At 41.4% G+C, this 24,983-nt stretch overlaps 1 protein-coding gene across 10 annotated transcripts in view; it reads left to right on the top strand.

The window, feature by feature from the left end:
• BMAL2 (basic helix-loop-helix ARNT like 2) overlaps positions 1–24,983 on the top strand; it is a 109,138-nt gene that overhangs the window by 1,696 nt on the left and 82,459 nt on the right. The window contains exon 1 of one of the 10 annotated variants that reach the window (XR_012324484.1): positions 17,691–17,803. The exons of 3 other annotated variants lie outside the window; for them this stretch is intronic. Coding sequence is in view for 5 of the 7 variants with exons in the window: in XM_073788922.1 (XP_073645023.1) it covers positions 17,758–17,803 (46 nt within the window). In the remaining 2 variants the exon portion in view is untranslated. Of the gene's footprint in view, positions 1–17,690; positions 17,804–24,983 lie in introns of those variants that run through there. 6 more of the 10 variants (XM_073788922.1, XR_012324483.1, XM_073788920.1 and 3 more) reach the window with 6 other exon arrangements.

The raw sequence follows: 24,983 nt of genomic DNA, 5'->3' as shown, positions 1-24,983 counted from the left end.
CAAGCTGAAATTGGCCAAATTGAAAGACTATTTGGGCTTTTCTGAAAAAAAGACATGTGAAAATATACCTACCAATTCAAAACAGGGCTTTCACCAGGTAAGTCTTATGACAAGTATTTGGACAAAGTTTACTGATATTTAGCTGAATACCAGATGTTAACTTGGGAGTGATCAACACTAATCTTTCTTAGGTAAGAGGAGCAAAGTTTCCATGGGGGCCGGAAGGGCCAGCATTTATTGAGGTCCTATTATGTACCAGGCATTTCATGAGGGAGACCTTCTGTGGCCTCACAGCAGGCCTGTGATGTAGGAGATATTATCTCCCTTTCATAGATGAGGTGAGAACACTGAGGCTGTAGCCAGAAATTGACAAACCTGAAGTTAAAATCTGTGACTACTGCCTGGGTTGCTCTCCTTTCTTTCCTGGCTGGCTGGATGGTTGATGAGCAGTGTGCTCACTTCCAGACACCCTCTTTATCTAAAGAGGGAGAAAAAAAATATTGTTACAAGTTCTCCCATTCCTGGAGAAGAAAACTGAAACAAAACGGAATTCTCAATGTCAGAATCCAGGGCCATGGTTTTTTTCCCTGGCACAAAATCCTTGCAGATTCCTTTTTCCTAGGCAATTTGACATTCAGGCCCTCACGGTAAAATAAAAATCTGGGAATTCCCTGGAGTTCTGGTGGTTAGGGCTCTGCCCTTCCCCTGCAGGGGCCACGGGTTCAGTCCCTGGTCAGGGAACTAAGATGCTGCATGCTGTGCAGCGGGGCCAAAAAAAAAAAATCTAAGACTGGTGTATGGAGAAACCTCCCCATGGTTTGGTTCCACTGCTGAAAAAACTGGGCGCCTGGTTTTGAAGATGGCCACCCGAAATCAGCTGGTACATAATTGCCTGCTCACTTGTTTTTGACAGGCTATGGTAAACACCAAGATTAAGCAAGCTGTCAAGTGCCTGGGCGTCCTCCTGGTAACAGATTCCAGAATCCTTGGAGTTAGGAAGCAGCCAATCTTGGGGGAGCAGCACATTTCCCACGACTGACTGCCAGACTTGCTCTTCGGTCTAGGCATCTGAGGGGCAGCTTTCTCACCTTCCCTTCCCTCCACCCCTATCTTTTACCTTACCGTCCCATGTTCTCACCTGTGATGTTATCAGATCCAACTCTTTTGAGGTGTAGTTATAGTGGCTTAAGTTCATTTTTGTCATTCGTGACATCAAAAGTCATGTCTTAATCAACTTTGCATAAACTCCTTTTCCTGGCCTAGATCCTTAGGCAAAGTTTCAGCCTGACGTGCATTACTCAGGATAAACCAGGATGGACTAAAATGACTTTTCACATGTTTTAGGTTAAGGAAAGGGAGAGGAAAAGAGAGAAGGGGGAGGAAGAGTGAGGAGAGGAGGGGTGGAGTAAAGAGAGAGGAGGAGAGAGAGAGGGAAGTAGCCGGGTAGAAAGGGTGTAAAGGGGAGGACAGAGGGGGAGGAGACGAGGGAGAACGAGGCAGAGGAGGGAATGGGGAAGTAAGAAAAGGAGCACTGGGGGAAAGGGGGGAGGGCTGAGGAGGGATGGAGGTGAGGAGAGATGGGGGAGAGAAGGAAGGGAGGGTAGGGACTGACACCCATCAAAGTTTGACTCCAGGAAAAATAAAAAGAAATTTAATGTTTAAAATATATGGGAGGGCTTCCCTGGTGGCGCAGTGGTTGAGAGTCCACCTGCCGATGCAGGGGACGTGGGTTCATGCCCTGGTCCGGGAAGATCCCACATGCCGCGGAGCGGCTGGGCCCGTGAGCCATGGCCGCTGAGCCTGTGCATCCGGAGCCTGTGCTCTGCAACAGGAGAGGCTACAACAGTGAGAAGCCCGCGTACCGCAAAAAATAAAAAAAATATATGGGAAAACCAAAATATTTGTAAATACAGTGATTTCAGTGTACTTTTTTCCTTGTGGAAAGACTTCCTGGTTCTAAAAAGCATGATCTTTTTCTGTGCAGTGAACATTGATTAGAGCATCCTTTCGAAACCTCTCCCTTTACATAATGTTCAGGACATCATAACCAAGGTGATAACATTTCATTCTATAGCCCTGACTTCAGTTGCCCCATTGAGCTGAAGACCTGCAGATTTCCACCACGACAGCTGAGTAACACAGGTGCCTGGGATCTGGGTCAGCATCAGCATCACCAGTGGCTCAGTGAGCCAGGTGCCCCACAGGAGACAAGTGTACCTGAGCCATCTGCCTTTGCTTTGAGACAGTGATTTCTTGCTCTGGTTTTTGCAAGTCTGCTGTATGGAGTGGCTCCCCCCAAATCTCAGCCCTTCTGTACCCCCTGCTTCACCCAATGCCTCTCTCCTTCCAGGCGGCAGGAGGCTCTGAGAGCTTAGAAGAACCTACAATTTAAGCTTAGTGGAGCTGCGACCCCAGGTGAAAGATGTTCTCTGCAGTAGTGTGTAGTGTTTCTGGATAGTTACCGCTAATTTATGAAGCACTTGGCTGTACACGCTCCCCGCCCTGTTTTCTTCTCTTACTCGGGTGAAGTCACATTTACTGGTCTCTGACACGTAGTGTTATATCACTTTAGGCTATAATATCTCGTTTACCCAGCCTGCAATTTTTAACCTTAAAATATTTTAAAACTAATTAAAATATTTAAATCAGTCCAGTTATATAATGTTAAAATTCTCATTTGAAAATACTTAAATGTTGGTTGGCATGATAAGAAATTTGTCATTTATCTAAGTAAATTAGTATTTCGTTTCTCTAGTCTTTAATCTTATGATTTAAATCTCTAGATAGTGTCTTTACAGAGAGAGAAAAACAAAGAAGACTGAAGGAAAAGGACATAGAGACTCATTCTTCCTCTTAACATGGTTTGCATGATAGGATACTTACAATTGAGGGTCAAGATGATTGCTATAAAACAGCAATTTCCAATACATTCCAAATGTTTTACTTACAATATTTTATTAATATTTTTACTTAGGTAAGAAGTATGCTTTACTGTATATTCTGAGCCTATTACAGGGAAAGTAGAGAAGCATCGATCAACTTTCTCTTCCAAAACATCTCCACTGTGTCTCCCGTACACGTACTAGACTCAGTTATGTGCCTTTCCCCATACGGTTTAAACGGTCCCACGTCCAGGCCTCTGCTTAGGCTGTTCACTGCTCCTGGACTGTCTTGCCCTCTCTCCAGATGGGCCTGTAGGAGTCTTGAGGGCCGAGCTCAGGAATCACTATGTTTCATCCGCCTGTGGAGCAGAAGATCTGGTGTAGGAAAATCAGCACAAGCTTTGGAGCCAGGCCATTGGGAATGTGAGTGCGAGTTTATATACTAGCTATGTGACCTCAGCCAAATTATTTAACTGCTCTGAGCCCCAATTTCCTCATCTATAGAATGGGGGTTAAAAATTTACCTTGGAGAGTTATGGTGAATTAAATGAGATGATTCCAAACTGTATAGTGAAATCTGATGTTCAACAAATGATTTTTCTTCTTCTCCTCACGAACCCTTCCCAGAACTTCCCCCATCCCTAGATGGAAATGATTCTCCCTTTCTATTTCCACACTGTAGATTTTGGTGTGCCTATGAGAACATTTGTGCCTGCTTGCCACGGCATATGTACGCATCTTAGCTCCATCCTTGGGTGGCACATTCCTAGGAGAACAGGGTTGGTTCTTGATCATCTTTACAGTCTTCAACTCCTCGTACCTATTAAGTACCTAATCAAGTTTTATCGATTTTAAGTGAATATTGGTTTGAGGTACAGGCAGGGCTGCTTCATTCACAAAGTATCCATTCAGTACGTACTTACTACTGTTCTAGGCAAACAGAGATAAAGAAATGGATAAATCAAGCAAAAGGGTTAAAGAGCTTATAAGATGTATTAGGCAAGGTGAAAAGCCTGATGTGTCGTGTAAGATAGACCTTAGCAAAATCTATAGTTTAACTGCTAGGAGTGAGCCTCCTCACCCAAAGTTGGGAAAAATTATACCTAGTTTGTGGGGGAGGGACTCAGAGAAGGCTTTTAGAGAAGAGGTCAAGTTTAGTATTGGTGACTAGACAACTCTTGTTTAGCAGCCCAGAAGAGGGTCCTCCAGGACAGAGACTAGGCATGGATGTGGAAAATTGTCAGTGATGTGCTTGGAAAAACTGTTGCTAAGATCCTTGGGGTCTGGCCAGGAAAAGTGGAAAAGGAAGAACTGGCCTGTCGTTGTCTCGTTAGTGCCATCGAGGGCTTCCACTCCCACGCCTGTGATGTGGCAGGACAGTTAACACAGAAAGCCTGAGTTACAGCCTGGTGATTTGCCTTCTCTCCAAAAGGAAAGATCCATGTAGCTTCTTTTGGGTCCCTGGCCAGCAAGAGAGCGTTTGTATCACCCTGAAAGGCTAGTTGTGGCATGTTTCTGATCAGAAAGAAAAAAATCAGAGATCCTGGTTCTCGGCAGATGATTAGTTGTATGGTCTTAGCCTTCACTCCAAGTGCACCTGGGACACTACTTTGTCTCATCCTCTTTTCCCTGAAAAAAAGTAGCTGCTTATATCTTTAAATCCATTTCACATTCTTTCTTCTGAAAAGCCTCACTAGTGCTATTTCATTTATTCCCATTGCAGCCAGTTGAGAAGCAGGTTTCTGGACTTGCATCATCTGTTCAATGTAATGACCTATGTTGTTCCACTGTCCCCGTCGCTGATGTGCCCCTCCTATGGACATGTGCTCCTGGCCTGATCTCAGACCCTTCCCGTGCAGCTGCACGGGACAGGGCTGCACCAGGCTCTCAACCTTGACTTCCAAAACAAATAGTGAAGATTTATAAACCAAAAGGAATCCATTGCCAGGCAAGTCAGAACATGTTCCTAATGTGAAAAGAGCACTCCTGGAAACACCTGTGTGTGATAACATCAGAAGATGTTCTTATTTTGATTCAGACACCGTGCAGAGGATCTCTGGCTTAGAAGTTACTTGAAAGCAGAAGCTCTTATATATATATCAAAATACCTCTGCATCTTTTTTTCTTAGGAGAGGAGAATATAGGGAGAAGAGGTTGTTGTTGAGCTAGACGGTACCAAAGCCGTATGTATTTTATAGAAATACAGATTGTGAAAGAGAGATCAGCATACCATGAGCAGAACTGAAATCGAATGCTTTTCACAGCAGAGATCAATATATGTTTAAAGGCATAGAAGATAGTGAAGATTAGTAATTGTTTTGTCAAAATCTAGAGAATAGTTTTTACTGAAAAAGTTGAACGCAATCTCCGGCTCTACATTTGTCTTTCTTCCCAGCTCCCTGGTTGGAGTATTGGATTTCCTCTCTGAGTTACGTGGTACCCAAAGGTAGGCAGTGCTTACACTACCAGGGAGACAAACCGTATTGCATTGTAGGGAGGCCATCTCTTCTGGAATGAGTCATCCAGACAACAGCACTGACCTAGAAAAGAGAGACCAGACTCAATTTTCCAGGCATCATGGCGCTAGTGGTTTCTTTAGGACAATTCTCTTTTCTTTACTTTTCAACTTGAGTTCACATAGAGCTTTTGGCTTGTCAGTTCCTTTCAGCAGCAGTAACCGTTGCCACCTCCGGGACATGTGGTCGCAAACCAAGCAGCCAGATCTTAGAAGGACGTTCGAATTCACACCTCAAATTTTAGAAGACGTCTAGGCCGAATTCTTTATCAAGAGGTTTTAAAATAATTTTTTGTTAGCTATTCGTTTAGGAAGAGCCCGAAGGCAGCTTTAGATTCTAATCATCATTATAACTATGGTATGTTATCTGTAGATAATATTGAAGTCATAAATGTCATGTTGGGCTTTATTACTTTTAAAACTCATACTGTGTTTCAGTTTTAGGACTTCAGCGTTTTCCTGTTGCAGTGGCAGTGCTTCCCGCCCCACCCCCTTTTAAAGGGTCTCCTTCTTTCTAGACTAATCACCATTGGGTAAAGAGATACACAAATATTTTTGTGCACACTGACAAATTTTTTTTTCCCCAAAGTTAACTGAAGGTGTCTTACTTTGTTGATACTTTAGATGTGAAGAACCATGATATGTTTTGTAGATTCTGTATCGAATTTTGCATATCAAATCATACCTGACTAATATTACTCATGATAATAGCCTACACTGTGTTTCCTATGTACTATGCCAGCGTTGTATCTTCCTGTGTAACAATGCTGTGGGGTAGCCCATCAAAATCTAAAGATATTTCTGTGACTTCAGGAGAAAGCAGCTGATACTGAAAATGCTGAACCCCGCATTCTTATGCATGAGGATCAATCAGGCCTGGACCAGGTTAGGGGAATTTTCTGTCTCAGTGTGGAACAAATTCTGAATGAACTGCTTTTTCTTGCTTTTGCCATCCTGGATGAGGTTATAATGCCTCTGGAAGATTGGCCTTTTCTGCAACAGTCGTCGTCAGGGAAGCATTCTTAGGTGCTTATATCACTCTGATTATATTCTGCATCATAACTGCGTGGTTTCCCGTGACTCCGATTTCCTTCGAGTCATTCTGGGTGTTTCTCTTCCCGCTTTGCCCCATTTCAAAAGCTTAGCATGGATCATTCTCACTTTTTGGCTCTTCTAAAGAGTGAATAATTCTTAACCTTTATTGAGGATTTACTCTGTGCTAGTTGTCTAAATGCTTGACATGGTATGATTCACGAATCTTCAGCAAATCTGTAAAGTTGGTACTATTATTGTTCCATGTTTCTGAGGAAGAAATTGAGACACAGAGATTTTAAGTACATTGCCCAAGGTAAAGTGTGCATAGTAAGTAGCAGAACCAGGATTTGAACCCAGGCAGACTGGCCTCCAGAGCTTTTATCCTCTTCTTCAAAGCCTGCTAGACCTCTGGATGAGGTACCATTTCTGTGATGTTCTGATGTCTAAAACTGAACTCCTGTTGGGAGGGAGTGTGGAATACTGGCCTACTTTTGGCTTTGGAAGAATGTGAACTCTTTCACCTAATAATTGTGTGATCTTTGGCATGTGTACCAGTCAGCGTTCAACCAGAGGAGCTGAACCAGTAGGAGATATGTATATTAAGAGATTTATTACAAGGAATTGGCTTACGCAAATGTGGGAGCAAACCAGGCAAGCCTGGAATTCGTAGGATGGGCCATCAGAAAAGGCAGGCTGGAGCTCTCAGGCACAGACCGAAGCAGCTGTCCGTAGGCAGAGTTTCTTCTTCAGGGAAGCCTCAGCTCTGTTTTTAAGGCCTTTCAACTGATAAAATGAGGCCCACCCATATCATCTAGGATAACCCTAGATAACCCTAGCCCTACTCTAACCCTGACCCTAATCTAGGACAGTCACCCCTATGAATGTCAACTGATTATAGAGTTTAATCACATCTACAAAATACCTTCAACAGCAACACTTAGATTCGTATCTGACTGAGTGAATTGACTGTAGCCAGCCAAGCTGACACGGCAAAAAGACCGCGGCAGCAAGTTACTTCATTCCTCTGAGGCTGTTTCCTTGTACGCTAAACCATCGCCATAGGGCTGTTGTGAGGATTGTACGAAGTAAGGTATGTAAAGGTCACGGTGCCTGGCGTGTAAAGATTCAGCACAAGATTATTTAACTGGTGGTGGTGGTGGAAGTGGGGATGCTGACAGCAGCAGCAGCTGTGATCTCGCCCAGCATGGTGACTTAATCCCCTTTCTTATCACTCTCCTGACCAGTCTGGTTTACTGCAGGAAGTGCTGCCTAACTGATGTTCCTGCCGAAAATCTCTTCTCATCCGTTTTTTTTCTCAAGACTATATTGGAGAATTAAAGTAGCTCACTACTCTCCATCTTTGAAAAAAATGTCTTACTGCAATCCAGACTCACTGTGTTTATGGCTTTCCTCAGTATATTACTGCAGTAGTGTACTCCCTCCCCCAAAAGCGCTACCCACCGCTTGCTTGCTAAAAGCTCGCGGGAGGGAGGACTGCCTTCCCCAGTGGCATTGAGTGCTTTTGTTTTTGTTTTTGTTTTTGAATTTCTGTAGTGATTGAGAGTGGGACATGCATGAGAACTGTTTCTCCAAAAGAGGCTACTGTATTTAAGTTCTGTTTCTTTTATTGAAACTGTAGTGTAACACACAGCTGGGCATCTTGTTTCACACTCTGAGCCTCAGTTTCCTCAACTGTAAGGTGAGTGAATTGGACAGGATAACGTCTTTTGTTCCCTTTCCCTCCTCTTAATCTTTTATTGCAAATTAAGAAAATCAGGTGTATATTTTTAGGGTTTTATATTTTATAGTAATTTTTATCTTTTTGAGCAAAAGTTGTTTGTTTTTTTCCAGATCAAAACAGATACTTAAAAGGCAGTACTTTTGAATATAGGTCAATCAAACAGTAGTTGAATCAAATAGTAAATAAAGAATTAGCCAAGAGAATCTTCCACTTCCCCACTCTGTCAGATGAGAAACAACTCGTTAACAAATGAACGAACTTAGGAACTGTTAAAAATCTATAGGAATAACATCTTTGGCGTTGAATGTCATACAGCAAGCGAGTGGGCTGTGAACCTTAACATTTAAGATCACGTTCCAGATTTTATTCATTGAAATGCGTAAATGATGCCTTTTCCCAATAATTTGTCCTTTTTTTCCATTTCACCGCACCACCAGCAGCACTCAAGCCTTTGGTTAATACCTGGTAGAATCCCAGGTATTACAGGAGGATCGATCAGATTTCCAGTTCCATGAAGGAGCGGTCTCTGGTCACCATCATATTCTCAGCCCCTACAGCACGGTGTCTGCTTCACAGGAGCTTGATGAGTATGTACTGATGGCACGACATGCAGGATGTCCAAGGGCCACAGCTGACAGGTTCCACTCACCAGGTGACTAGGCCAATAGGGGACTTGGCTAGCTCTTTTCCTCCCATGCCCTTTCTACCTGTTGTGTTGTACTGTTGTGCTGCACACTGGGGAACTGTCTTTTTAGCTCATTCTAAGGTTTAGAAGCCATAAATTTCCTATCCTCCTGTATCCTACTCCTCCCATTCACACCCATGCAATTGGTTTGTGTTCCACCCTGAGCACTGCGCCCTCATGACCAGATATGGAGGGCCTTAGCATATGCCATGCAGGAGATCCAGGGCACCTGCTTATTTTAAAGCCATTTTTAGTACCTAGTCAGATGGGGATGATGTAAGCAAATCCACATGTTACCTCACACGTGCTCTGGAATATAAATGCCTTTGCACAGAGCAAGCCTGGGAGATCCCTGGCCCCTCCTTACTAGTAGCAGGGATGTGTCATATAGGAAACCAGATTGCCCTCTGGCCCATTTTAAGCCAGGAGACCCAACATAGTCCATGCAGCGAACACCACTTAATCCCTGAGGCTCTCTGACACCCTTGCATTGTTCACTGTCGTACTCCCAGACTGCTTTCCCCAACCCAAAGTGGATCCTTTCTCCTATGGCTGAGTGATTGTTTGAGTCCACTCTGACCATTCACATCTCTTCCCTAGTGTCAACCTTTGGCTTACCTCTGTGACTCTGACTTGAGCTCTCGCTTTGTCTATGCTGTATTTGGTCACAGTGAATAATTCCCTACTCTTCCCTCTTTGGCTTTTTGTTGTTGCTGTTAAACATGCCAGCCGGACATTTGGTTTGAAAATGTAAATGTCATGCTGGTCACTTTTGCAGATGGCGTATTTTAAGGAGGCTTAGTCAATCTGGTAGACAGATTCTGAATCCAAAAAGATGTTTATAGGGTGATACCAAAGAAGATTAAACTTAACAACAAAAAAAGGGCCAGCACCTCAGTGTAAAACAAAATGCAGACGTATGAAATGGTAAAGATGTGACTTAACAGCAGCCCGTAGAAAAGACAGATTTGGGTTTACTCGAGAAAATCCCTACCTGGGAATCAGGAGACTTACATAGCAGTCCCTCCTCCATCAATGTCTGGCTGTATGATAAAGGGCAAGGAACTTAATCAACTATGGAATTCTGTTTCTTTCTTGGAAGAAGAAGGAGCTATACTAGACCATCTCTAATGTTAGTTACAGTTCTAAAATTACATGAATGAATCAACAGTTTACATTTTATTTATTTATTTTTGGCTGCGTTGGGTCATCGTTTCTGTCCGAGGGCTTTCTCTAGTTGTGGTGAGCGGGAGCCACTCTTCATCGCGGCGCGCGGGCCTCTCACTGTCGCGGCCCCTCGTTGCGGAGCACGGGCTCCAGACGCGCAGGCTCAGTAGCTGTGTCTCACGGGCCCAGTTGCTCCGCGGCATGTGGGATCTTCCCAGACCAGGGCTCGAACCCGCGTCCCTGCATTGGCAGGCAGGTTCTCAACCACTGCGTCACCAGGGAAGCCCGAATCAACAGTTTAAAGTGAAGGCCCAGTGCCTTGCACAGTAGTAAGTATGCAAGTACTTGCAACTGAATTGAAACTTATTAGACTCATCAGACATAGGGATGTTGGATAGAAATTACAGAGAGACTTTTTGGCTTTCCAAGAAGTAACCTTTTCAACTAATAAAAACATCTTAAAATTACATGGATTACTATGTAATCCATCGCACAACCCATTCATTAGAATGAATAAAGTTAAAAAGGCTGACAATGCCAGTTGTTGGTGAGGATGGAGCAGCTGGAACTCTGAGATACTGCTAGTGGAAACGTGGAATGGCATAAACGCTTAGGGACACAGTGTGGCAGTTTCCCCAAAATGTAAACATGTACCTACCTTGCAACCCATGTTCTGTGTCTAAGTATTTACCCAAGATAAAGGAAAACATTTGTCTAAGCAGAGACTGGTACATGAATATTTGAAGCAGCCTTATTTACAATAGCCAAAAATTGGAAATAAGCCAAATGGTCATCAACAAATGAATTCCGTGGATACACAAAATATGATACCCACCCAAGGGGAAACAAATTGGCAATAAAACCGCACAACAACGTGGATGAATCTCAAAATCATTATGAGGGAAAGAGGCCAGACTCAAAAGGGTATGTCATATGATTCTATTTATATAAAATCTAGAAAATGCAAACAAATGGTTAAAAAACTAAAAGCAAGTCACTGTTTGCCTGGGATTGGGGTGGAGGGAAGGGCTTGGGGAAACCTTTTCCTGGTTTTTTCATGTCTTAATTTTATGGTGGTTTTTGATATGTAGAAATTTTAACTTTTTAATGTAATCATTTCTTTTGTGGTTTTTACCTTTGGCCTCATACTTTGAAAGTCCTCACTTTAAGGTTATGTAAACAGTCACATATTTTTTTCTTTATACTTTTATGATTTTATTTTCCTACATTTAACTCATTCATCCAGCACAAATGTATTTTGGTAAATAGCGGGAAATAGAGATCTAATATTTTCCAAATAGGTAAGGAATTGACCTAATACTAGTTAATTGAATAATCCGTCATTTCCTCAATTATTGAGTGTGGGTGGTGTGTCAGGGATTGTTTTAAGCTGGGAATACAAACATGGTCCCTGCCCTCAAGGAGCTGTGTCTGGTGAGAGAGACTGACTAGTGACAAGATAATTACAGTGAAGTGGGATCAGCTCAATGATGGTATCAATTACAAGGTGCTACTGGATTACATAGGAGGGGCCCCAGTTAGGTGGCAGGTTTGGGGGGCAGTGGTCAGAGAGGGCTTCTTGTGGAGATAACATGTCTTGACAAGTAAGTTTATGTTAACCTGATTTGGGGACAGGGCATTCCAGGCATAAACATGCCTAGAGAAGCAGAGCCAGGGGGGAACATGACATGGCTGGGGACTGTCACTTAGTGCTTTGTGCCTGTTGCCTGGGTCACGAGTAAGAGAGCGGCATGCGGTGAGGCTCGTAGGGAGGCTGAAAAACTTTGTATTTCATGTCATCTTAAATTCAGCGGGGGGCTTCCCTGGTGGCGTGGTGGTTGAGAGTCCGCCTGCCGATGCAGGGGACACGCGTTCGTGCCCTGGTCCGGGAAGATCCCACATGCCGCAGAGCGGCTGGGCCCGTGAGCCATGGCCGCTGAGCCTGCGCGTCCGGAGCTTGTGCTCCGCAATGGGAGAGGCCACAGCAATAAGAGGCCCGCGTACCGCAAAAAAATAAATAATCAAACACTTCAGCGCGGAGCTGTACACCTGAAACTAACATAACGTGGGAAGTCAACTATACTTCAATTAAAAAAAAATTCAGTGGGGAGCCACAGTTGAATTTTGAGCAGTGAAATGCAGTAGTCAAAGCCCTTGTGCAATGATCATACTGCTGGTGGTCTGCATATTGAGTAGCGTGCTGCTTTTTTCACAGCAACGATCACAGTTTTGAATTATGTGTTTGGTTATTGATGAATGTCTCACATTACCCTCTTCAGAAGCGGCGGGAGAGATTTCTTGTTTAATGATTATATGAGGATTTTCATGCGGAGATCTGAATTATCTGATACTATACTTCTGGTTTAATCTAGCTCTGTAGCTGCCCCTTAATTTGACTCAGACCTCAGTCATCTTTAACAGTTACATCATCATTCAATCTGACCGTTTGTGTGAGGGTAGAGAGAGGTGCACATCGGTATCCATTTAGATCTTTTGCGTGGCCATAAGCCCATTATACCCAATTCAGATAAGTAATTAATGTCCTACCTACTATCTGTCCAGCAAAACTTCATAGATTCCAAGAGGCTTCAACATTTATCTCATTTTTTTTCGTATCAAAGCTCTGCAAGGGAACTCTAGTCGGCATCATAACCTCTAATTTTACAGATGAGGACTCCACAGAGAGGGTCAACCACTCACCTGGAGCCACACAATGAGGTGGGGAAGCTTGGACAGAAGTGCTCTTGGCTGTGCCTGGTTCGCTGCTCACGTGTGGGAAGCAGTGTTACTGCAGTGGGGGCTGAACTTGAGCTGGGCTCCATGAAGGCCATACAGTCAGGAGGTTCTTCCCTTAGGAGAATCGTCAGAAATCAGTACAGGCTGTCAGGTTACTTCGTCACTCCCCATGAAGAAGCTGTGCTTTGGGCAGACTGTGGCTATTGCCTGCCACAGACAACAGCCTTTTATGGACTCTGTGGTGTCACAGTTCTTTCCAGAGCATTAAACATTGTACCTGATGGGTGCTTTCAGTCGGTTATACAGCGTGGCTGCCACTTTCAGAAATCAGAACAGTTACCTACTCTCCCTGCCTCCTCAACAAAGGGAATCCTCTATAGGCAGGTAACGCTTGTGGAAAATTTCTTCTTGACTCTTCCTTAAATACTTCGCCAACAGACCTCTCTTTCACACACAGTTTAGGACAAGGGTCAGTCTGGACTCGTGTGCATTTGATTAGAAACTCCCTGTCGCTTCTCATAGGAAAACATTAAGATGTGCCATGAAAGTGGCTCAGTGTGTGCTCACATCTTCAGCAACAACAAGTTCATGGTGTCAGCAGTCTGTATTTGCTCTTTGGCTTTAAAAAACAATATAAGAGAGAGCGGCATGGACATATATACACTACCAAACGTAAAATAGATAGCTAGTGGGAAGTAGCCTCATAGCACAGGGAGATCATCTTGGTGCTTTGTGACCACCTAGAGGGGTGGGATAGGGAGGGTGGGAGGGAGACGCAAGAGGGAAGAGATATGGGAACATATGTATATGTATAACTGATTCACTTCGTTATAAAGCAGAAACTAACACATGATTGTAAAGCAATTATACTCCAATAAAGATGTAAAAAACAAAAACAAAAACAAAAAAACAATATAAGAAGGGCCGCATACATGACTCTTCAAATAGTGGTATAAATTTATCCTTTCAAAAAAATGCCCAAGGCTTGTGCATAACACAAAACTTTGGGGGGAATGTTTATTTTTTCTAAATTAAAAAAATAGTATGTGTTGTAGAAAATTTGAAAATTTTTATTTTCAAATAATTTTAAATTAAGGAAAATAAATGCATTCACCATGTTCTTTATTTTCTGTATTCTGATGTTTTCACATGTGGGACCCTGCTGATTCGGGAGGGACTGCCCCTCCCAGGATCCGCCCACTGAGAGTAAACAACTTGCCCTGTGAGTGCGCTTGTCAAATACCACACCAGCCAATCCAGAGCCCACACCCCGGCCACCTCCTTCATTGGGATCTCACACTCTGGGCTACTGTCTGCCTGTCCTAATTGCCCCTGGGCCAGGTACCAGACAACGAGGGACAGCCCCGATGCCCCACAGGCTGCTGAAATCATTCAAACTAGCCCAAACTAAACCTGCTCAGCCTGTCTTGCCCATTCCTTCCCACAGAAACCACAGTAGAGACTCTTACCCACAGATGCCCCTCTCCCTCTGCCTCCTGACTGGCCCTGGTGCTTTCCCTTGTGGCCCCATGTGGCCTGGCATGCCTCCTCCTCCTGGGAACCGTGAGTAGCAGTCTACCTTTTTGTCTCCTGATCTGTTGGCCTTAGTGTACCTTAAATCTTATATTAATATACTGTATTTTTAAACAGTAAAGAAACGTACAAAATTTAATGTTTCATATAGCATTTACTCTTTCATAAATAATTGGAAAACATTGTATTTAAAAGCTGCAGAGCGGTCCATCACATGGTTGCAGCCTAGTGTTTTAGTTGTTTCCTTGTTTGTTGATACCTTTAGGTTGTTGTTAGGTTTACACTGTTGAAATATTTTAGTTCATTTGTATGTACATCTTTAATATTTTTAGGATAAACTCAAAGAAATAGAATTCTGGGTCAAAGGATATAAGTATCTTTGTGTCCCTTGATACAGTTTTCCAAATTGCATTTTAGAAAGGTTATGCCAGTTTTCATTCCCACCAGAAGTATATGAAACTGTGAGAGTGTCTCTCTTCTCACCTCTTCCCCTTCTTCAAGACTCCTTTTTGGGTACAATAATTTATTAGGATAAGTCAGTTTGATAGGGGGAAAAACGTTTCTTTTCTCACTTCAGTAATTCTCAGGTGATCTGTAATGTGGTCAACCTAAATTTGAAGGAATGATCGTAGTGGGGTTGTGGAAGCTAATCACTCTCTCCTATATTTCAGAACTAGGAAGTGAGGTTGGCATTTATTTCAGCTTCACTGCCTCTTCCAGACGTTATTCCCCTTTGTCACTTAATGACAGGCATGCCTTGGAGATACTGCTGGTTTGGTTCCAGACGACTGCCATAAAGCTAATATTGCATTAAAGTGCGTCACAGGAATTTTTTGGTTTCCCAGTGCATGTAAAAGTTATGTCTATACTATACTATAATCTGTGCAATAGCAGTATGTGTAAAAAATGTACATACCTTAATTTTGAAATACTTTATTGCTAATATGATGCTAACCATCGTCTGAGCCTTCAGTGAGTCATAATCTTTTTGCAATAGCAACATCAAAGATCACTGATCACAGAGCACTGTAGCAAATATAATAATGATGAAAAAGTTTGAAATATGGCAAGAATTACCACAGTGTGATGCAGGGACATGAAGTGAGCTGTTGGGAAAATGGTGTCAATAGACTTGCACTATGCAGGGTTGTCACAAACCTTCAATTTGTAAAAAGCACAATATCTGCAAAGTGCAGTAAAACGAGGTGTGCCTGTACCTTCACTTAGGTTTTCTGTTTATTCACCCCTCTTCTATCCTTATTTTAATCATCTACCCACCTCCAGGATGCTGCCCCTTGTGTTCTTAGACATCTTCCTCTCCTGCCCATCCCCTGATGTCATCCTGGATGACTTTGGTCTTTCTTCTCTTCCCCAGAATACCCCATCGTCACTGCACTGCAGTGCCCCCTGGGCACCTCTTACTTGGCCCTTGAATCAGCTGCAGATGCTTTACCTCTGAATCCCCAAGTCTGAACTTCTCCCTGCTGACCATGGTCTTGTATTTTTATGACTCTCCCACTTACACAAACATTCCAGCCACCTGCCTGTTCTTTCAGCTCCTTTTTGGTGTCTCTTGCTTTCCTACCAGCCTGTACTCTGTGATGCACTATTTTACTACAGTTGTCCCTTGAACAACAGCGGGGATTGTGGTGCCCTACCCTCCATGCAGTCAAAAATCCTTGTATAGCTTTACAGTCAGCTCTCTGTATCCATGGTTCCACATCCATACATTCAACCAACTGCCAACTGTGTAGTACCCTAGTACGTATTTAGTGAAAGAAATCCTTGTATAAGTGGACCTGTGCAGTTCAAACCTGTGTTGTTCAGCGGTCAATTGTAGGATGTTGTAGGCATCACTTATTCATTGTTCTTTTGACTTTCTGCATACTTCCCCGGCTAGTGACTGGCCTTGGGCAAGTAAAGCCACCTATTTTCTCTGCTTTGGTTCTCCAGCTTTTAGACATCTTGCTACGTTTGAAGTCAAGGCCAAGAGTATAACATTTCCTCCTCCAGCCTACGCAGGAGAGGTGGCTCCTTCTGTGATGCTCTGATACTGTATCTGAGATAAGTGGTGGTTGATCCTTAGGTGGGACCCTGATCCCCGTGTGGAAGGATCTTTGGCTTTCCCTGCTCATGCTTGGCAGCAAAGCCTTATTTTCCCAGCCAAGCCGGAAAGGGTTCAGTGAACAGCTCTGAGTACAATCTTCATTACAGAAATAAATAGGGACCCAGGTAAGAAGTGAGCCGTTCAGGTTGGACAAAGGTGGAATGCATTAGGATAAAAGTTGTAGCTTATGATGGGAAGACTAGTTCCTAGAAGAGAGAACAAATGTGCCCTCTGCCTTCGTGCTGATTGGCCAAGAAACAAAGGGGGCTGAAATGCAGTGCTAGGTAACTTCACTAGCTCCCTGCTACCTGGAAATCAAGCTCAGACTCCGCAGTAGGACATCCAGGGCCCTCCACCAACTAGCTCAGTCTGTGTTTCCAGCTTGATTTCCTAATGTTTCACACTGTATGCAGCCATACGGATCTACTTGCTATTCCCTAATAGTTCATATATATTCTTTTTTCTTTCTGAACTGTAGGTATGTCTTACAAAAGTAAGACATGACACTTGTAAAATTTTAGAACAATACAGAAAAGTAAAAAGGAAGAAAAGCTTTAATTGGCCACTCAGACAAAACACTTGGAAACATTTCACTGTGTTTCTTTCTAGATTTTTTTCTCCCTGAAAATACATTATCTTAGTTTCTTGATATTATGTAGTCTCTGTGTCTTTCATCCTGCTTTTTAAACTAAATGTTACATAAACATTTTCCATAGTTATAAAACCCATAAACATTATTTTATTTTTTTGTCAACAACATATTTATTTCTCATGGTTCTGCAGGCTGGAAGTCTGAGATCAGGGTTTCAGTGTGGTTGGGTTCTGGAGAGAGTGCTCTGATGGTGCAGCTGGCCAGCTTCTTGGTGTAGCCTCATGTGACAGAAAGACAGCCAGCTCTCTGGCCTCTTCTGATAAGGCACTAATCCCATTCTTGAGGACTCCACTCTCAGGATCTAATTACCTCCCAAAGACCCCACCTCCAAACATAATCACATTGGGGATTAGATTTTATATGAATTTTGTGGGACACATTCACTCCATAACAGCATCCAAATGGGTGCTAAGACAAAGTTAAAATTATGTCCTCTTATTTCTGCCTCACATTGCCTATTAACAGACCAAGTAGGGAGTGCCCATCACCTGAGAAGGAGTGTGCTCCTCAGAGCCCTGTGTGAGGCGGTACAGCAGGAAAGGAGAGATGGGAGAGCCGCTTGCTGCGAGATTTCCTGAGTGTTAGAGATCAAAGCCTTCACTGTGGGAAGCCTGTCAAATAGCTGAAGCTGTGACTCTCCAACTTCACAAATGATGATGCATGTAACAAGTTTCTACTGAAGAGCTGTAAGCGTTGGAAAAAAAATGTTTATGGAAAGGGACCAGACAGACTCCCAGGCAGAAGGGCAACGTGAGTATCAACCAAGAGTGAAGCACTTTCAACCTCTCTGGTCCACAGGTCAGGTTAAAATTCCAGACCCTCTGTGTGGAGAAAAGGGAACCCTCCTACACTGTCGGTGGGAATGTAAGTTGGTACAACCATTATGGAGAACAGTATGGAGGTTCCTCAGAAAACTAAAAACAGAATTACCATATGATACAGCAATCCCACTCCTGGGAATATACCCAGACAAAACTATAATTCAAAAAGATACATGCACCCCTCTGTTCATAGCAGCACTGTTCACAATAGCCAAAACATGAAAACAACCTAAATGTCCACTGACAGGTGAATGGATAAAGAAGATGTGGTACATATATGCAATGGAATACTACTCAGCCATAAAAAAGAACAAAATAATGCCATTTGCAGCAACATGGATGCAACTAGAGATTATCATACAGAGTTAAGTAAGTCAGAAAGAGAAAGGCAAATATATGATATCACTTATATGTGGAACCTAAAATATGGCACAAATGAACACATCTACAAAACAGAAACAGACTCATGGACATAGAGAGCAGACTTGTGGTTGCCAGGGAAGAGGAGGGGATGGAGAGGGGTGGACTGGGAGTTTGGGGTTGGTGGATGCAAACTGTTACATTTAGAATGAATAAAAAACAAGGTCCTAATGTACAGCACAGGTATTATCACAATACCTGTGATAAACCATAATGGACAAGAATATTAAAAAAGAATGTCTCTGTGTACAACTGAGTCGCTTTGCTCTACAGCAGAGATTGCCACAGTATTGTAAATTAACTATACGTCATTAAAAGTTTTTATATTTCAAAAAAAGGAAAAGAGTGCATGTGAATTAAACATGTATAAATAAGACCAAAATTAAAATAAAATAAAATTCCAGGCCCTCTGACTTTAGATTAAATAACAGGGCAAATACCAAGTAGAGTGTTCTTCAAATGCAGCAACTGGATGGTGCTACAAGAAAATAAGTGCTTCCTAGGATATAACTTCTATCAGCCCCTGAAACGTCTTCCTCCAAGCCACACCCACTTGCCAAAGGTGTTGCACTTTTCAGTGAACAGAAGAGGGAGACCAGTGACACAGGCTGGTATCATAGGGAGAGACGTTAAATGTCATTTTTTTGACATGTAAAAACAGGATGCTAATTTATTAGTGAATGCAAAGTGTCTCCCTCATACGACTTTGTCTGGGTGTCCACGTGGTTTCCTTCATTTTCTCCCTGTAGGTAGACCCCCGTAGAAATCCTGCCTTTGAATCAAAGTTCAGATTCTTCTCCTCTTCCACGGTGACTGAGGCTGAGATGGTGGAAGAACCAGGTTATCACAGGTGCAATTCTTCCAGAATAGGAAGGCATGCACTGGAGTCTGAAATTGAGTACCCTTCAAAAAGAGTAGGGGTATTTGAAGTGTGAAGATTCTGTTGACAAGTCCTGTTGAAGAGAATGGATGGAAATTTGGAAAATTACCTAATTAGGCTCTTGTATCTCAACACCCACTATGAACCCCCATTTTGAGCAAGATACTCTGCTGGCTTCAGTTAAGACCAGTCTTGCTAAATATCTGCTTTTCTTCAGGGTTTGTATGGCTGTTTGGATTGGAATTCAGGAAAGGTGGTCATGGGGGACACACTTGCCTGCCTTTTCCAAGTGTAGTAAGGATTCATGGATAAATAAATCTTGATGGACTTGCATGAAATATCAATGAATCCTTTTTTTATATACATTTTTGAAATAAACTTATTTTATTTATTTATTTTTGGCTGCAGTGGGTCTTCTTTGCTGTGCGTGGGCTTTCTCTAGTTGCGGCGAGCAGGGGCTACTCTTCATTGTGGTGCGCAGCTTCTCATTGCAGTGGCTTCTCTTGTTGCAGAGCTCGGGTTCTAGGCGCGTAGGCCTCAGTAGTTGTGGCACGCAGGATCAGTAGTTGTGGCTCATGGGCTCTAGAGCACAGGCTCAGTAGTTGCGGTGCACGGGCTTCGTTGCTCCGCGGAATGTGGGATCTTCTTGGACTAGGGATCAAACCCGTGTCTCCTGCATTGGCAGGAGGATTCTTAACCACTGCACCACCAGGGAAGTCCAAAATATCAGTGAATCTAAACCTCATCTCTATTTTGAATTTTCTTGGGAAGCTGCATTTCTGGATGGTGCATGATGATTAGGTATCTGGTTTCTGGTCTGATAGGTGTTCTGTCAATTTAGTGTGCATTTAGTTTCATGTGTGAGAACGTAAAATTGTTTTGAAAAAGTCCAATTTTACTGATCAGAGTCATATCAGCAGATGCATTTTCTAACGCCTGACTTTGATATGTTTTCTGGATTCATTACCCAAACGTCATTTTTAATGATAGCATAGGATTATACTAAATGCATTTGTTTCACCTCCTGTTCATGGTGTTCTCTTAGTCTGAAATACCCATCCAAAAAATGCTTTCAAATGTTACTCCTTTCCCAAAACAGAATTAAGTGCCCTTCCTTCTGTGTTCTGGTAGCATAAACTCACAAACCTGTGTCTCCATCTAGGTCTAATTGCATTCAGTATTTGATTTCTATGTCTGTTCCCCTGCATATGCACAAACATATACAGGATCATAAGCTTCTTAAGGGCAGGTACTAAATCTTAACCCTTTTAGACATATTGTCCACCTGGGTTAAATTCTTAAAAAATACTGTGGAATAATACTGTGTTTTTAATCTCTGCTGAGCCAAAGCTTTTTCATAATTTCTATATATATAGCGAGTTGGTATTTTTCTTGAATAGTGCCAACTAGTACTGAATTTTTATTATTGACTAAGCATCTTACAGTAATTTGTCAGTGGTGAGAAACAGTATTTGGTTTCCGTTGTAATGCATTAGCACAAACCTGTGAAACAACGACTGCTTGTTATTCCAGAGAGCTACTTCCAATTGCCAAATCTCATGCCACACAGTGCCTTTTTTTTTTTTTCCAGCGGACAATCAGGTATATTTTTCCTTTTGTGAAAGAAAAATAGTAAAAATGAAGTAATGGTAGGGAGTAGGCCTCCTTGTTTGTGAAGTAGGTACAGTGGGGATTTGCATATTCCTTATTCTGGGAATTTCATCATCCCAGCAGCCCAAATACATGAATCTGGAAATCCTGATTTTACACCTCTTTCAGATTCTCTTTTGAATGTCTGGGGGTAATGAAATGAAATGTGATTCATTCCTTCAGCAAACCCTAAACACCATATGTCAGCCCCTGTGCTAAGATTTTGAGCTAAAAAATGACATGATTCTGAAAGCTTTCCAGTGATGGAGCTTACAGCCTAATTAGAGGATCTCATAAATCTTTCCCCTGCCTCTTCTTCTGTGGATTCCATGAGCTGAACACCATTTGGCATCCTGAAGAAGAGGATCTTAATGAGGCAACAAAAAGCACCAGAAGCAATTAAATTTAAAGTGAAAGCATTTAGTACTGAGAAGGACACAGAAACCAATCCTGTGGTATTCTTGAAAAAAGTGCATAACCTGAATTTAGTCATGAGGGAATAACAGAAAGAGTTAAACTGAAAGACAGTCTATACAATACCTGCCCAGTACCCTTCAAAAATCTCAAAAAAGATGAAAGAAAACCAGATGTTTAAAGAAAACTGAGGACAAATAATAGACACTTAAATGTATCATGTGATCCTGGATTGGATTCTGGACATTAGGGGGAAAATTGGCAAAATTTGAATAAGGTGTATAAATTAAATAATAATACTACATCAGTGTTAATATCCCGGTCTTGATAATTAGACTGGAGTTAAGTAAGACATTACCATTTGGGGAATCTGATTGAAGGGTATATGGGAATTCTTTGTATTATTTTTACAAGTCTGAAATTATTTCAAAATTAAAAGTTTAACATTTTTTAATTAAAAAAAGATTCAAAGACATTTAACTCAGTTCCTTTTCTTGACTGACACCTTAAGCATCTGCAGTGGTTCATCAACAATGGACTCTTTTTGAATGAAAAGAAATGACAGTTTAAGAGGCGTCTGGGACAACATCAAGCGCACTAATATTCACATTATAGGGGTCCCAGAAGGAGAAGAGAGAGAAAGTGGCTGAGAACATATTTGAAGAAATAATAGCTGAAAAATTCCCTAACCTGGGAAAGGGAACAGTCACCCAAGTCCAGGAAGTACAGAGAGTCCCATACAGGATTAACCCAAAGAGGAACAAACCAAGACATACTGTAATTAAAATGAGAAAAATTAAAGATAAAGAGAATATTACAAACAGCAAGGGAAGAGCAATAGCATACAAGGGAACTCTCATAAGGCTTTCAGCTGACTTTTCAATAGAAACTCTGCAGACCATAAAGGAGTGGCATGATATATCTACAGTGATGAAAGGGAAAGACCTAAAACCAAGAATATTCTACCCAGCAAGTCTCTCATTCAGATTGGATGGAGAGATTGAAAGCTTTACAGACAAAAGCTAAGAGAGTTCAGCACCACCAAGCTAGATTTACAAAAAATGTTGAAGGAATTTCTCTAAGTGAAAAAGAAAAGGCCACAACTAGAAACAAGAAAATTACGAAATGAAAAGCTCACCAGTAACAGCAAACACACAGTAAAGGTAAGAAATCATCCACACACAAAGCTTGTAGGAAGGTTAAAAGACAAAAGTAGTAAAATCATCTATATCCATAATAAGCAGTTAAGGGATACACAAAACAATTAGATGTAAAATGTGATATCAAAAACAGTAATTATGAGGGGAGGAGAGTACAAATGCAGGGTTGTTAAAATGCATTTTAATTAAGAGACCAGCAACTTAAAACAACCATAGATAGATAGGTAGATAGATAGATAGATAGATAGATCAATAGCTATATAAAAACCTCATGGTAACCACAAATCAAAAATCTTTAATATACACACAGAAAAAGAAAAATGAATCCACACATAACACTAAAGATAGTCATCATCACAAGAGAAGAGAACAAAAGAAGGGAAAGAAAGACCTACAAAACAACCCCAAAACAATTAACCAAATAGCAGTAAGAACATACATATCAATAATTACCTTAAATGTAAATGGATTATATGCTGCAGTCAAAAGACATAGAGTGGCTAAGTGAATACCAAAAAAGACCTATATATATGCTGCCTACAAGAGACTCAGTTTGATTCTAAAGACACACACAGACTGAAGGTGAGGGAATGGTGAAAGGTATTCTGTGCAAATGGAAATCAAAAGAAAGGTGGAGTAGCAATATTTATATCAGGTAAAATAGACTTTAAAACAAAGACTGTTAAAAGAGACAAAGAAGGGCACTACATAATTATCAAGTGATCAATCAAGAAGAAGATATAACAATTGTAAATATATATGTGCCTAACATAGGAGCACCTAAATATATAAGGCAAATATTAATGGACCTAAAAGGAGAAATTGGCAGTAACACAATAATAGTAGGGGGCTTTAACACCCCACTTACATCAATGGACAGATCATCCAGATGGAAAATTAATAAGGAAACTCTGGCCTTAAATGACACATCAGACCAGATGGACTTAATTGTTATATATAGGGAGAGCATTGCATCTAAAGCAGCAGAATACACATTCTTTTCAAGTGCACATGGAACATTCTCCAGGATAGATCATATGCTAGGCCACAAAACAAGCCTCAGTAAATTTAAGAAAATTGAAATCACATCAAGCATCTTTTCTGGTCACAATGCTATGAGACTGGAAATCAACTACAAGAAAAAAATTACAAAAACACAAACATTTGGAGGCTAAACAGTATGCTACTAAACAACCAAGGGATCACTGAAGAAATCAAAGAGGAGACAAATGAAAACAAACACATGACAATCTAAAACCTAGGGGATGCAGCAAAAGTAGTTCTAAGAGGGAAGTTTATAGTGATACAAGCCTACCTCAGGAAAGAAGAAAAATCTTAAATAAACAACCTAACCTGACACCTAAAGCAACTAGAGAAAGAAGAAGAAACAAAACCCAAAATTAATAGAAGGAAAGAAATCATAAAGATCAGAGCAGAAATAAATGAAATAGGGACAAATACAGAAAAGATCAATGGAACTAAAAGCTGTTTCTTTGAAGAGATAACAAAATTGATAAACCTTTAACCAGATTCATCTAGAAAAAAAGGGAGAGGGCCCAAATCAACAAAATCAGAAATGAAAAAGGAGAAGTTACAACTGACACCACAGAAATACTAAGGATCATAAGAGACTGCTAAGAACAACTCTATGTCAATAAAATGGACAACCTAGAAGAAATGGACAAATTCTTAGAAAGGTGCAAATCTCCCAAGACTGAACCAAAAGGAAATAGAAAATATGAACAGACCAATTACCAGTACTGAAATTGAATCAGTAATTTTAAAACTCCCAAAAAACAAAAGTCCAGGACCAGGTGGCTTCACAGGTGGATTCTACCAAACATTCAGAGAAGAGTTAACATCTATCCTTCTCAAACTATTCCAAAAAGTTGTAGAGGAAGGAACACTCTTGAACTTATTCTGTGAGGCCAGCATCACCCTGATACCAAAAGCAGAAAAAGTTATCACAAAAAAAGAAAATTGCAGGTCCATATCAACTGATGAACATAGATACAAAAATCCTCAACAAAATACTAGCAAACCGAATCCAACAATAGATTAAAAGAATCATACACAGTGTCAAGTGGGATTTATCCCAGGGATGCAAGAATTTTTTAATATTCACAGATCAATCAGTGTGATATACCACATTAACAAATTGAAGAATTAAAAACTGTATGAACATCTCAATAGATATAGAAAAAGCTTTTGACAAAATTCAACATCCATTTATGATAAAAAAAAAAAACCTCTCAGGAAAGTGGGCATAGAGGAAACATACCTCAACATAATAAAGGCCGTATATGACAAACCCATAGCTAACATCATCCTCAGTGGTGAAAAGCTGAAAGCAGTTCCTCTAAGATCAGGAACAAGACAAGGATGCCCACTCTCACAACTTTTATTCAATATAGTACTGGAAGTCCTAGCTACAAAATCAGACAAGAAAAAGAAATAAAAGTCATCCAGATTGGAAAAGAAGAAGTAAAACTGTCACTCTTTGCAGATGACATCCTACTACACATAGAAAATCCTAAAGATGCCATCAGAAAACTACTAGAGCTCATCAATGAATTTGGTAAAGT

Source organism: Tursiops truncatus, chromosome 11, assembly GCF_011762595.2.
Source record: "Tursiops truncatus isolate mTurTru1 chromosome 11, mTurTru1.mat.Y, whole genome shotgun sequence".
In the NCBI taxonomy this organism is placed as follows: Eukaryota; Metazoa; Chordata; class Mammalia; order Artiodactyla; family Delphinidae; genus Tursiops; species Tursiops truncatus.
The sequence above is the reverse complement of the archived record's forward strand: the minus strand, read 5'-3'. Positions and strand labels throughout refer to the sequence as shown.